Genomic DNA, 15,180 nt, shown 5'->3' with positions numbered 1-15,180 from the left:
AAATCCATTTCCTTCTACATCTTTGATTTCCCCCATCAAGACAGCAACAATAATAAATAAGAATGAGCAAAAGAGTGTTACTGGTATATTGGTGGGGGGTGCCGTCAAGTCACAGCTGACTTATGGGTACCCCGTAGGGTTTTCAAGGCAAGAGATATATTGGAGGTGGTTTGCCATTGCCTGCCTCTGTGTGGGCTGAGAAAGTTCTGAGAGAACTGTGACTGGCCTAAGGTCACCCAGCAGGGTTCATGTGGAGGAGTGGGGAATCGAACCCGGTTCTCCAGATTACAGTCTGCCGCTCTTAACCACAAGATGGTGTAGGCCAGCTGAAATATATTTGAGGTTAACAGTTGAACGCACCGATACAGTGATCCTTGTGCAGCCCACCCATCTGCAAGGATAACACACCAGCTTGGCTAACCCCCTTGCTTTAAAAAGCAAAACAAAACATTAGTGTTTATACTAACATGAGATATGTTTTCTTCCAGTTCTTCCACTCTTTCCAAGGCAGCATTCTTCGTCTCTGCATCTTCCAGCAAAGCTCCCACGTCAAACACATTGTCCAAATAAGCTTGAATCTGCACCTGCAGCTTATCACTCTCTGTGTGTTTCAGCTTCTGAAAGTTCGAAAGCAAAACAAAACAAAAGTCACTAAATGAATGGGGCATAGATAAAAGAATCGACAAACAGGGGTAACAACCAATGACACCTGTTGCTGAAATGCATGTTTTTTACAGTTATTACTAATACATGCTACATTGAGGTGTGTTTTTTTCTAAAACCCTGAAAGTTTTAAAAAAGTTTTGTAAGCTACATTCCACATCCAATAGCCATAGTCATGCATATTGCTCCATACCTGGAATGCAGAATTTGAAAGACATGAATATTAGGAGTGACTGGCAGGGCAATCTGAAGAAGCGCCTTCTCCTTTATGTCCTCCATCTCGCATATCTTTATAGCTGAAAAAAGTTTATGCTCTATGAACTTGCACTAATGGAGGTACAGGGATGTGTGTGTGTGTGTGTGTGTGTGTGTGTGTGTAAAGTGCCGTCAAGTCGCAGCCAACTTGTGGCGACCCCTTTTGGGGTTTTCATGGCAAGAAACTAACAAGAGGTGGTTTGCCAATGCCTTCCTCTGCACAGCAACCCTGGTATTCCTTGGTGGTCTCTCATCCAAATATTAACCAGGGCTGACCCTGCTTAGCTTCCGAGATCTGACAAGATCAGGCTAGCCTGGGCCATCCAAGTCAGGGCGGAGGTACAGGTAGTGGTGGTAAAATCTAATGCTGACTTTTTTTTTAATGATTCCATGAATTTGGAAATCCCCTCCTCCCAGTTTTCAGAAAATGTTTTAAGTCCTTCCTTCTTAGGCAAGCTGTTGAATTTCCGGTTGGCTAATTCATGTCTCCAGGGGTTTTAGTTTGGCCTTAGTTTGCCTGGTTTTACAGTCCTTTATCCTATTTTTAACTGTATATGCAGGATCGGACCTCTACATCCAGCTATTGCTTTTTATTCAGTACAACCCAGTAGCTGCTTGCTTGTGTGTGTACACACACACTTCAATACTGATTAAGTTGAGTATCAATGAATAATTCTCAATTTTTTCATTTTGATTTTGAGGGTGGGAGTGGAATCTCACTGACTTGAAAGTACACTATCAGTAATGTGGTCTGCTTGTCCCCATGCCATTTTTCTTACTGTTTACGGGGGAAGCTTAGTTGGTTTCTTTTCCTCTTAACTTGAAAGAGACTTGCAGTGTCATCCTAAGCAAAGTTATACCCTTCTAAGTCCACTGGAGTCATTCCAGAATAATGCTTCCCTGATTCAACTGAACTCAATTCCACAATTTAACTATGTGTTGTGTGAAGAAATACTTCCTTTTATCAGTTTTAAATCTCTCACCAGCTTCAGCAGATGACACCATGTTTTAGTATTATGAGGGAGAAAAGCTTCTCCCTGTCCACTCTCTCCATACCATGCAAAATTTTATAAACCTCTATCATGTCTCCCCTTAGCCGCCTTCTTTCCAAGCTAAACAGCCCTAAGCATCTTAACTGCTCCCCATAGGACAGTTGCTCTAGCCCCTGATCATTTCAGTTGCAAGTGAGAATTCGAAGTTTCTTCTTCATCCCAGTAACTGTAGTTTCTCTCAGTTATACCTGCGTAATCATTAGTTCATTCCATCTTCACAGTTGTGGTTAAATCGGTACTGCCAAGAAGGCAATCTTGTCTGATGAGTCCCATGACTGAATGACGGGGACACAGAATGAATAAAACCCTCAGAAGTCTGCACAGCTGTAGTCTGAGCAAATGTGTCACTACGCTGACTCAATAGGATCAGTGGGGGGGGGGGAGTACTGCCTGCCAGGCCTGAAATGGATCCAGCTGCCTTTGCAGCCAGGTCAGCGTAGCAGAGGGAGGCGCACGAAGCAGAAGCATTTTGTTGGAGCAAAGGTCGCTGCATCAGAAGCGTGTGTAGCATCTGGTTCCATTCAGTTCTCTTAGCACCAGGAGCTGGGTGGTCACCGCATATGCGAAGTAAAAGGGATTCCGCTCCCCACCCTTCCACCCCCAGTTTCGGACTATCTTGCAGCCACATCTGAAGTCTACCAAATGAAAACAACAGCCCCTTAGCCAAGCAGTCATCCATGGCATGCAACAGAGCAATGTCAACGTCCTACAAATCAGACATCTGATTGATACAAACCACTGCAGTAAGGAAAAAAATTACTGACTGGACTGAATAAATGGTTGCTGTGATGGCGACTAATCCGCACGTCCACCCTAACAGTGAGCACACGTTTAATGGAGAAGAAAACATGAAAAAGAAGAGGCGAGGGATCACCTTTTTGTAAACGAGGAGAAACCCCCCCACAAAGCTTCATTGTTCAGATTTATATGACAGGTTGGTTTGGGGGGGGGGGAGAGAGAGAGAGAGAGAGAGAGAGAGAGAGAGAGAGAGAGAGAGAGAGAGAGAGAGATCTCCTACATATATAGGTCCTAACGCTCTTTTGTTTTAGTAGGGCCACTATTTGGCAATTGTTTACAAAATAAAATAAAGACACACACAAACACACACGGCCAGTTCCTGTTAAAAGAACCCGGGACAATTAATCATCTGCACAATCAAGTCCCAGCACAAAACTCAAATGCACTGAAACAGTCGCCTCTGATACCATGCTTGGGAGTCCATGATGAGCTGGTTATACTCACATCCAGATATTCATCCAGGCCTAGTTTTGTAAATTCATATTGGAGGTGAACTCTGAAATTCATGTCTTCCACTGAATGAACCACGATGTTGATGAACTGCATGCATGCCACCTATAAAGGAACAGTTGTCACAAAATGGATATTGATAATAGATGCAATAGAGGTGTATTCTTTCTTTTGCAAAGGAACACATTCGTTGTCATAAGGCTGTCTTATTAAACAACAACAATTCTGTGTATTCTGCGGGTACAGATTGTGGTGCTAGATGCAGATACTTTAGAGTCTGAATTTTCAGAACAAAGCTTTATAAATTTATTTGTATCCACCTTTTTACTGAATAATTTCTTCACTATTTTTTTAAAAAAGTTTTCTGAACACCTGGTTACGGCTGCCAGCCCTCCCACTATGGCAGCTTTCCTTGAAAAATGAATTTTAAAAACATTGGTGTCATGTGCGCTGCTACATCACTTCTGGGGAAAACCCAGAAGTGACATAGAGTAGCTCTAGGAATTGCCAGAACTCTATGGTAAAACCACAGAATTTCTGGCAATTCCTTGATCTACGTAATGTCACCTCAGAGATTCCTCCAGAACTGATGTCGCAGCCCCTGCATCTCCCTGCCCATGAACTCCTGCTAGTTGCCCAGCATGGCCTCACAACGCTACATCTGGCCTATCAGAGAACAGAGATGGGGAAGGCCATGGAAATATACAGGCCAAAAGCACGGCTCTTGGAAAGAACTCACCTAAGAAACCTTTTTTCCTGCTTCCTGGAATACAGCCAAGATTAATTGAAAGTCAATGCAGTGGCTTTGCCCTTTTCCATAAATTGTGCCATTCCTTTTCTTAATAAATTAAAGGCATGGCAAATCTCAGGGGCAGATTAAGAAGGGCTGAAGCCCTAACTATGTCTCGTTTAAGAGGCTCCATAGCATTAATAAACATAGTAATTTAGTAATTTTGTTGTATGTAGGAGCCCTCATAATCTGAGGCCCTAAATTGCAATTTATTTAGCTTGTGCATCAATCCAGCTCTGAAAAGTCTTTAAAGTTTCCTTCATTAAAGCAACTATTTCACCAAACTCTCCGCTGTAGTCCTACAAATCAGACATCTGATTGATACAAACCAGTGCAGTAAGAAAAAAAAATACTGACTGGACTGAATAAATGGTTGCTGTGATGGCGACTAATCCGCACGTCCACCCTAACAGTGAGCACACGTTTAATGGAACTCAAGCAAAATAATCTGTTTCCCTCGAGTTATATATCTGGATTATTTTAAAATGGCAGCTTGCTGGCACAACAGTCGCAAGAATGTCCAAAATGTCTTTTCAGATCTTCTTTTCCTCTGTACTCCAGGAGTGCTTATTTCTGGGGCAAAGGGTTCCATACCCCAGGTTTAATGCCAAGTGAAGGTCAACAGTCTACAGTAACCATTGCAGTTATGTTCCAGCGCAATTATTCATGTTTCAGAAAGAACCACAGGGCTTGGCTTGACCCCTCGGCCTAATAAACATGATAAAGATGGGAAACCCAAATGGTCCCAAAACTCAAATGGCCCACGGGGTCCACAATGACCATCTGCAGATGCAAAGCCCACCTTCTTTCCCAAACCTCCTGGAACACATTAGCCACATGTTGTTTCTAACAACATGCAGATTGAGTTAGAACCAGATGGCAACAGCAGAATCTGATCTGACATGTGCCATGTGCCATTAATTTCTCAACCGTTTCTTCTCCATAATGATTATATTTTAATCGTTGGGAAGAAGGAAAAGGAAGTAGGGGATAAACAACCCAAGGGTGTAGATTTTATCTGTAACAAGCCCAAGTCTTAAGAGTCCTAACTCCCCAACGTGTTGTGAGGCACATCTCATTAGTGACTTGAAAGAGAAATGCTAGTGAATGTTTCTTCTGTGAGTCTGCAGATGTGTATGTGCTTGACATGGCCCTAAGGATAGTCAGGAGTTACTCTCCCACACACCCAGCAGCACCTGGAATGTAATGCAGCAGGGTTTGTGTTTGATGCTCAGAATTCATTGTCCGCAGTTTTCTAACAGCTTCTGCAAAAGGTGGCAAGAAGATGCATCTGGTAAGGCGAACAGTTTTAACCTAGAACAACTAGTTGGCACCTCACACAAAAATCTGTTTCTTCAAACCAATTAACTTGCTTCTTTGGGAAGACTCCCCCCACCCTAGATTGCAGTAGTTGAGCTGTGAATCCTTTCCTTCATCCATCTTTGACTCCCCCCCCCCCCGCTTTTGGTGTTCTTGGACCTGCTTCTGTGTAGCCACTGTGCTGGGCCAGACCTTCCTATCATCTTCCTGAACCCAATTCCCATCAAGGCCCAATCCTTCAAAAAAAAAAATCATTGTAACAATTCTGATCCTTCTCTCATGATGTTGCTTGCTATCTGAATTTGCTGGGTTTGTTCCTGACAGAGAGAAAGCTTTCTGGTTAGTTGACCACATGTTGCCCATTTCTCTCCCTTAATTCTAGATACAAAGTCTGTCAGCTGCTGGAAGAAGTTAAAAATACCCTCAGGGTTTTTCATCTCTTACTTCCTCGTATAAGCAGCTGCAGTAGTTGCTTAAGGCATCAACACAAATAGGATGGAGCAGTGTGCCTGTGACAGGCCATCAGATAGTTCTTCCATGAAGTCTGCAGTGGGTACTTTGAACACATTTGTGATTGTGAGTGGATATAAGCCACTTCCTTCAAAAGATACATATGTACTATCTCACTGTGCAGTTCTAGGATTTTTTTGGGACTAGGTACCATCACAGGTCAACTAGAATTCCCAGCACATCAACTGGGCCACTGTGGCCTATGCCACTGTGGTACTAATACAATATAGACAATTGTGGGCACCCAAAATGATACATCTAGCTAGAACTCAAAAAGGCTGGCGATTTTCATATACTACCACTCCTACTAAGGAGCCCTTACCCCAGTAGCCTCCTTAAACCTTCAATCTGCTACCATCATGGCAGTATCATTCTGATTTTACTTTCAAGGACCGTAGTGTCTGAAAGATCCAAGGTGCAGCAACTGTGAGGCACTCACTCACACCACATCACACCACCTTAGGAATGGGGGGAACCATCTCCCTTAAGCTCTAAACCTGGAGCAGGTCATTAAGAAATGCTCTCGAGGTTGCTTTCACAAGTATTTCAGTGGCAACACCAAGATATTATCCAAAATGGCAGACTTTCAGTGGGTAAGACTGACACATCAGCAAGTTTGGTCTAGTGAACATGCAACCTATACTGTCTGTTTTGGAACCACTCTGTCATTCAGAGGGAAGTGGGATCAGTGAATAATTCGGCAAAAGGAAACTGAGGAACTAGCGAAAATAGAAGTGTTACGTTTATCTATAGAACAAGAAGGGAAACTGCAATAGTGCCACTTCCCCATCTGTGTTGTGATTCACATGTCATAAGGTTTTCATATTTTATTTAATTCAGTTAACATTCCTGTTTATTAAAGCAAACTTCCCCAAAATTATTTGTATTCTTTGAAATGCTTAACCTAGAGGCATCACACGCATTTCTTATTTCCTATTCCAGAATTAGCAGTTATCAAAATTTCAACAACTGGATTTTTACAGCCTATCAGTGGTTTTCCATGAATGAAATATGGCAACATGCAGACATTATCATTTTATAATTAGATTAGGTGGCACAGAACCAGTGGAAACAGTGTAGGTATCACACATAGAACCAGGATCACAAAATACCTCTCACATGGATTCAATGCCATGCATAATACTCATTTTAAAAGACAAAAGTGCAAATCCAAAACCTTCATTAGACTGAAAGATCAGTCAATTATATTAGGGGTTTAATGGTATCTTAAAAAGGTAAAGGTCCCCTGTGCAAGCACTGGGTCATTCCTGACCCTTGGGGTGACATCATATCCCGACGTTTACTAGGCAGACTTTGTTTATGGGGTGGTTTGCCAGTGCCTTCCCCAGTCATCTTCCCTTTACCCCCAGCAAGATGGGTACTCATTTTACCGACCTCGGAAGGATGGAAGGCTGAGTCAACCTTGAGCCGGCTACCTAAAACCGACTTCCGTCGGGATCGAACTCAGTTGACTGCAGTACTGCAGTTTACCACTCTGCGCCACGGGGCTTATATTTTGCCCTTTCTATTTGACTGGCTCATTCATGAGCACCACATAAACTGTGAGCCAGGAAATCATTGCTTTCACTCCAATAAGCTCCATAGTAATAATGAATACTTTTATATATGCATGATCGGAAGAAGACATAGATGTTCTAGGCTTAATGTCTTAGTTTTGTTTTGAACTTCTGAGTAGATATTCTGACACCCAGTATATTACTGGTTGCTGTTACATCACTAACGAAAGTGGGTGATGGCCATTTCATGTAGATCTAAGGAGGCAAAAAGGCCACACGTATCACTGGTGCTATTCTAATGTTTTCTGATTTTTTCCCTTTTAGCCTGCTTTTGTTCAGATGACTGCCTGTGCTACCCCATTGTGACTACAAGTTGTCTTGTTGTGGAAATTTAAATGTTTTTGCCTTCAGGTAAGCACACTGCGAGAAACTTTGAAACTCCTCTTTATAAGTGAAATGTATACGTAAAACAATAAATGTTCTTCAAAGTAATGCATGAAAACGCAGAGAAATATGCAACACGTCTTAAGCTTATGACACCCACCATGAAATCGATATTGTTATCTTCATTTCGGAAATGTTCCATCAGCTTCTCAAACCGCTGCTTTTCTCCACAAACCTGAGAAGGAATTGCACAGAAAGTCTATTATGAATCTGTACGCTAGAGGGAGCATTAAAAGCACCACTGAAATCCTCTGCATTAGAAACCGGCAAAAGTTGAAGCACGAACAATTTCTAGCATATCTCTCTAAACAGTTTACTACAGTAGACGGTCATTAGACGATAACCACAGCAGATAATCACTATTTAATGCTGGCCTAAGGAGAAAAATAAATCCTATTTAGAAACCAAACCACAGGCAGTTCATTTCTTCATTCCCATCCTGTTGCAAAGAACAGTGAATCCTAGTGCGGCATTATAGCCTTTGTTATTTTATTGACCTGCTGCTCCAGTGCTATTATCAGCAGCATGAAATTAAGCAGGTTAAAGTTTATATCTGTGTCAGGAAAAGGTTCACCAGAGTAAAAAGAAAAAGAAGAAGAGTTTGTTTTTTATATGCTGACCTTCTCTGCCACTTAAGGGAGACTCAACCTGGCTTACGATCACCTTCCCCTCCCCACAACAGACACCCTGTGAGGTAGGGGGCGGCTGAGAGAATAAGATTTGCCCAAGGTCACTCAGCTGGCTCAGTGTGTAGGAGTGGGGAAACAAATCCAGTTCACCAGATTAGCCTCCACCACTCATGTGGAGGAATGGGGAATCAAACCCGGTTCTCCAGATCAGAGTCCACCACTCTTAACCACTACACCACGCTGGCTCCTGCATGCTCTTAAAGGTGCAAGCAGCAAGACCATTAGGAACATCTGCCATCCTAGCAAACCTATTCCTTTTCATGAAATAGTTTCACCTGTGTCCATGAACTTTGTGGCACAGAAACAATGATAATTCTTCATTAACTTCCATGAAACTTGACTACATCAGAGTTCTGACAGAAGCCATTTTATTATACTGCCTAGGAAACATGTCTTGGTGCACCACCTTGGCAAAGGTACCAAAAAAATTGATGGCTCTCTGAGGGAGACCATTTTGGACAGGGGCCTGCTCTCTCTTCCAGTCTATGAACTGCTTATATCTCCACGCTGACAGCTGGTTGTGCGTATCAAGGGGCATCCTAGCAAATGCAGTCAAGCTTCCTTGTTCATTAAACTGGAAAAATGGATGAATGGATACAGCTGTGGTGGGCTGGCAAAAGTAAGAGAATCTAGGATGTCTGGAACCACGGATGCTTGACAGATCTTTTTCTCCTCAGTCTGAACACAAACAACCCAGATTGGTTTGAGCGATGCATAAACCGCAGGAAGATTGATCCTTATCACAAAAGCCAGAATCAAGCTGCAAAGAATGAGAGACATTAGGCTGAAACTTGATAGTACACAGACTGTATTCTGGCTTTATTTATTTTCAATCACAACAGAGTCAGCAATTGTAACAGACGTGAAGGCCTGTAACGGGTATAAACTTTCCACTTTCTGTCAGTGATAGTACAAGATCCCTGACATTTCATGGTGGACATGCACAAGTACTAAGAGAAGCACACAAAAATATCAATCCCAACTTGTGACAACGTTATAAGAAGAGATCAGGAACTGCCGTCTCAAAATGCTGAAATTACAGGTACCATGTCTAGAATTTTCTTCCCAGAATAACAGCAGAAGTGGCCAGACAAATGTTAAAACTGCTTTTTGTCTTGTCCAACTGATATTTATAATCCAAAATATTAATGACAGTTGGAAACAAAACTGGAAAAAGATAGTAAAATGGAAAATTAGAACAGATTAAAAATATAAGTAGGAGAAAAACAGAAGAAAAGAAGAAGATGGCTTGAAGGAAACAACCTCAAATATTATTTGTTATCAAGAGTAATGGCTTCTGATCAACTACCATGATTTCCAATGTGCTGCTGTTTCCAACTGGTACACTTAAATAGATCAGTGGTTTTAACCCTTCCAGTTGCAAAATATAATCAGTGTGTTTTTTCAGCATATAACAAACATGCCTTAACCAGAATGCTGGGCCTGCATAAGCATATTTATTTTTACAGACCTAAGAATACTAACAGACACATTGAACATACATAAGAAATTTACTTACTGTACTTACACATGTCAGTTTACCATACATATACAAAGTTGGCTGGATCCCAACTAAATTTCCTATACATGGAAGGCATTTCCATCAATAGAATGAAAATAGTAAAGCCCAACGCAAATGGAATTCATAGCTAAGAGGAAATCTCTTTGGATATGCGGTGAAATAAAGCATTTGGGAACTGATTATTTGCGGTAGTTAAGCATTTATATTGTGACATTGAAGCAAAGAGATTATTTTTTACAGAGATCTTCTAATGTAATCTTTGTCTAAGATAGGCCAATCTCAGAATTTCGGGGGAAATTAAATGTTTCTTTTTAATTATATAGCTAGAAATTTGGAACAGAACTGAATTAAATATAGATAAAATGAGAGATATTTAGGCAATAAGTAATAAATGTGCTAATAGATATGGAAGAATATGTGGTAAATAAAGAGCAATGTAATTCAGAGAAGCTGACAATATAGTTGTAGTTTTGAATGGCAGTTGTTATATTGAACTTATGTTTTATTGTTCTTATGTCTGTTTGCGTTCGTTAAAAAAATTAACATTTTAAAAATGGCAACTGTCACAGCCTTGGGACTTCACTGAACCTTAAAGTTACAGAATATTCAGTGATAATGCAAGAATAAGATGAAAAAAAATTCATTTCCCAGAAAACTTGGCATCGGACAGGAGCTAGGACACAGACATAAACACGGCCTACTTTTAAATATGCTTGTAGGCTTAAAATCAAAACACTGATGTGATGCTTCAACATGTTTCCTTTCTTCCTTTGCCCCATCTATTCTGAAGACACGATTATTCCTTTTTTCTTCATACTACAACGGCCCAGTGTGATCAGCCAGTTTCATTCCAGGATAGCTCTATTTCACTGTGTGGTTTGGGGACTAGCGGTACATGCTTACAGACTGCTAAAGGAGAAAAAAGACTCATTATCTTGCAAGTTTCTGGTTAAATAAACTGTTGTTTTGTGTTTACTAGGCTGAAAATACTTTCTGCCCTTTAATGAGAGGGGTATAATGTCTGCAGATTACTGCTCCAGGGGAAAATGATTGGTTCACACTTTCCAACACACCCTATTACTTGTAACATAAAATAGCTGCAGTGACCAATTCAAATAAAGCTGGCTTGTTTGCAATAAATTCTTGTTCTGAATTCGATACATACATTTGAATCTCAGTCCATCTTTGCAAGAGATTCTGGGGCTAAATAATGTGCTCTTACTCCCCATAGGAAAAAAATAATGCAGAGCTAGGGCTCATTAGCCAAAGCACTGAATTGCCAAGATCCCCTACACTAACAAAACACAACTGAACCCTTCCATCACAGCCCCCAAATTCTGCTGCCCTATTAATGTGTGTGTTTTTGTGTGTATGTTAAGCCCTTTCAGTTTATCTATTTTGGCCTCAATTGTTTTGTATTTTTGCAGTGATGCTTCCCTACATAACTTGATGCATATGTATACATAATGTAACACAGTATATAATGCAGTAGGCAATTAAGTTTTGATTTATTACCTTCCCCCCACCCTCAAGTAAATTATCGTCTGGAATCCCAGTGAGAATATGACTGACTAAAACCCAGAAAACGATTTCAAGACAGGTCTTGATTTTGCTTGATGTCTGCATGTTGCTGCTGTTTCTATACAGCAATTCAAAGGCTGATTCACATGCACATCAGCACAGAATGGGCGTCCTTAGCATGGAAAAGAAATGTGTTTGGCCTTATTCTCTAAAATGTGTCCATGGTTCCCTTTCAATAGGCATTTTCCTTCTACCTATAAAGGCAAAACATCTTTGGTACTCGATAACACTACAGCTAATTGATTTTTATACAAGGTTACAAGAGACGTAAGAGCCCCGTGGCGCAGAGTGATAAGCTGCAGTACTGCAGTCCAAACTCTGCTCATGACCTGAGTTCGATTCCGATGGAAGTGGGTTTCAGGTAGCCGGCTCAAGGTTGACTCAGCCTTCCATCCTTTCGAAGTCAGTAAAATGAGTACCCAGCTTGCTGGGGGTAAAGGGAAGATGACTGGGGAAGGCACTGGCAAACCACCCCATAAACAAAGTCTACCTAGTAAATGTCAGGATGGGATGTCACCCCATGGGTCAGGAATGACCCGGTGCTTGCACAGGGGACCTTTACCTTTACTTACAAGGGACATACTAACGGTGCATTCCTAAGGAGAATTACTCCAGTCTAAGCCCATTCATTTCAATGGGTTTAGACTGGAGTAAGTCGCCTTAGGAATGCACTGTAAGATTTCCAGTTTCCCATAAAGTCCAAATACTATGAGGAGGACAGATAAGAGAAACAGGCTCAGCTCTGTCTTACTGAGACAGAGGGTTGGATCCCACAAGCGCTGTCACTGAGTCACATCCAATTCCCCTACTTATTACAGGCTTTCTCGTCCATTCAGGTCCTATGTTTCCCAGCATAGGCGTTTCCGTGGTCAAAGAGGACTCCCTCCTCCCTTTTGCGCCCATGAGAAAGCTTGTGGGCTTCGACACACTATTCGTTCTTATTGAAAAGACGCACGTTATTTTAAAAGACAGAAAGAGAAGCTGTGTAAAAAAGAAAATGTAAAAAATTCTAAAGGAATTGTCAGAAGTTGAAGAAAAATTATCCAGTGGGAACAGCTTCTAAATGTCACAGACAAATTTCCTTTAAAAAGAAAAAATATTGCCAAAATCTAGAATAAGAACGTAACAAGAGTTATCCATCAGGCCAACAAACCCATTTTCTTGGCCAGATTTAATATTATTTACAAGTAACACAACGGAAAATGAGTGAATTTATTTAACAGATAAGGTCCAGCAATCATTTCATAAACAGTGTGAGAAATTTCATAAATTCTAGCACGTAGAGGGGAGCAGGTGATCTGGAACAACTTTTCTCTGACTATTTTAGACCTATATTTCTGAACAAAATCTTATGTTTTGGGGAAGCTTCATTGCAATGACATGAATTGATTGTGGGGAAAATAATGTTTGAGAAATGGATGATTTCCCCCTCCTTCCTGTATCTGAGGATTGCTTTATATGTTCTGTTATTGACATTTTGCCATTCACATATCATCCTTAACTATAATACTCTCTCCCAGGCTCTGCCAATGATTCTGCTAAGAGATCATTAGAGAAGGGGTTTCATGGGGCGAGAGATTGAGGTAGAGCAGAGATAACTGGGTTCTGCTATATATTTCCTCTCTCGGTTCCTACATTTAGAATTGGCATTTTTTTTTTGTCTTGTCAAAGCTATTCTACTTGTAATAACTACATGACAGAAATCCAACTTTTCTAAGCATGGAGACAGAACAGTAGGGAAAGCTTTGCTGGATTTCTGCTTCTTGTGCCAGTAGCTCTGAAATATTGGTAACGCTAGCTAGAGATTGATTTCAATTATTGGTTTGTCTCAACTGCATAATACACTTGATTATTTATTCTCTGCTTGTAACATATTTGTAGTCAGGATTGTATTGGCTGCTTGGTTTCTGCATTCTAAATTACTGGACTCCACTTCTGATCCCCTTCCAAAGTACATGTACACAGGGATATCCCAGTATTCACCAGCAACATGTTGGGGTGTGTGTGTAAATATTCTGAAGTCTATTATACTTCTTACAATTGTTCCAGGGTACTAGGATACGGAAAGCTCCAGGCCAGGCCTTACTTATGGGTCTAGACTGGCTGCATCCAGGCAATGACTCTGGTGGGACTCATTTTTTTTCTCTTCATATTGTTTATTTTGAAGTCATACTCTATCCCTTTTCAAACATTATGTCATATGCAACAGGAGATCAGCAAGTGCACACAGATCTGCCTGATATCCATAATCGGCAAAGGGTCAATGAGCAGATTTTCAATTTTGATACATGCAAACCAGAACCCTGAAAAATCAGGGGTTTTGCATAGTATGTAAAGAACCTGTACATGCATGCAGAGTCTGTGCATTGTCCCTTTCAGATATGGCAACCAAATGTTCAGGGGGACTGCAGGTACACACACTCCTGATATGTGCAATTCATGTATGTGTGTGTGGGGAATTCCTTCCCAGCTCAGTGGGGGAGCTGCAAAACTCGCAGAAGAGGGAATCCTATCTCCTCTCCCCATTTTCTTGCTGGGCCTGCTGTGGTCCCCGGATGTGCAACCACCAGGCACATTATGGCTCCCGGGTAGTGCCACGGCCAGGCTCAGGGCTGCTCCCAGACTGTGCCACCTGAGGTTCTCTGCAAGCACAGAGAACGCTCTTTCATTTGGGGGGGGGGATTTAAACCCCCCAATGTTTTTTTAATGTCAGATTTTTCTGCAAACCTAGGGGTGCCCCCCATGATTGCAGAAACATCTGTTTAGTGCAAGTGTGGACCTGATCCACAGATTTAGATATCTGCAGATAGGGGCCACATTTGGGAAACAGTATACAGATTATTGTATCCAGGGCTATTTTTGAGGCAGTACTCAGCAATACTGAAAAGCAGCACCTTTCTGAGGGTACTCTCCCAAGTCCTAAGGGTAGAATCAGGGCAACGTATCTATGAATACTGACACCTTTTTTTAAAAAAAGCACTAATGGTACCAAACACAATCACTAAATCATGAATGGAACCAGGTGTGCAGCCTAACCCTCTGCTATTCTAGAGGGGAAATTTAAGAAGATACCCAGGAAGGAAAGATTCTGCCCCTATAAATCAGGGGACTTAGAAACTATTGAGCTCGCCCTCCTGAACTGTAATTTTTACACATTACCCTATTCTAAGTTTATTGAGCCCCTCTTATTGAGAATGGGACCTGACAGGGCAGGAGAAAACATTGAGTTGCTCCTACAAGGGGATAATCCTTCAATCACTTTACAGGTTGCGAAATTTTGCTCGACAGCATTGAAAATTCGACGCCATAGAACAGTCTCTTAGCCCAACTGGCAGAAGTGTCTTGGTTGTTATTTCTTTTTTAAAGTGTTATAAAACTTGGACTGTAATTCTTTGTTTGTAAGAATATTTTAGTCCATGTTTCTGGTTTTATCCTGCTAAGGGCCGTAAATAAACAATCGATCTATCTATGATGAATGGAACTTGAGGACACCCATTGAAGTCGACAGAAAACCAGTTCTGGACATTCAAAAGGAAGTACTTCTGAGTTCAGTATGAATTTAAACTGTAAAATTCATTGTCAGTAGATG

The 15,180-nt window shown here is 41.3% G+C and overlaps 1 protein-coding gene across 5 annotated transcripts in view; it reads right to left on the bottom strand.

Moving 5' to 3' along the window:
• FMNL2 (formin like 2) overlaps positions 1-15,180 on the bottom strand; it is a 248,757-nt gene that overhangs the window by 40,774 nt on the left and 192,803 nt on the right. For all 5 annotated transcript variants that reach the window (XM_056861347.1, XM_056861350.1, XM_056861348.1 and 2 more), the window contains exons 10-12: positions 7,900-7,974; positions 3,213-3,323; positions 468-617 (exon numbers count right to left, since the gene is read on the bottom strand). In XM_056861347.1, coding sequence (XP_056717325.1) covers positions 468-617; positions 3,213-3,323; positions 7,900-7,974 — 336 coding nt within the window. The remainder of the gene's footprint in view (positions 1-467; positions 618-3,212; positions 3,324-7,899; positions 7,975-15,180) is intronic.

This window comes from Euleptes europaea, chromosome 15, assembly GCF_029931775.1.
Source record: "Euleptes europaea isolate rEulEur1 chromosome 15, rEulEur1.hap1, whole genome shotgun sequence".
NCBI classification, from domain to species: Eukaryota; Metazoa; Chordata; class Lepidosauria; order Squamata; family Sphaerodactylidae; genus Euleptes; species Euleptes europaea.
The sequence above is the reverse complement of the archived record's forward strand: the minus strand, read 5'-3'. Positions and strand labels throughout refer to the sequence as shown.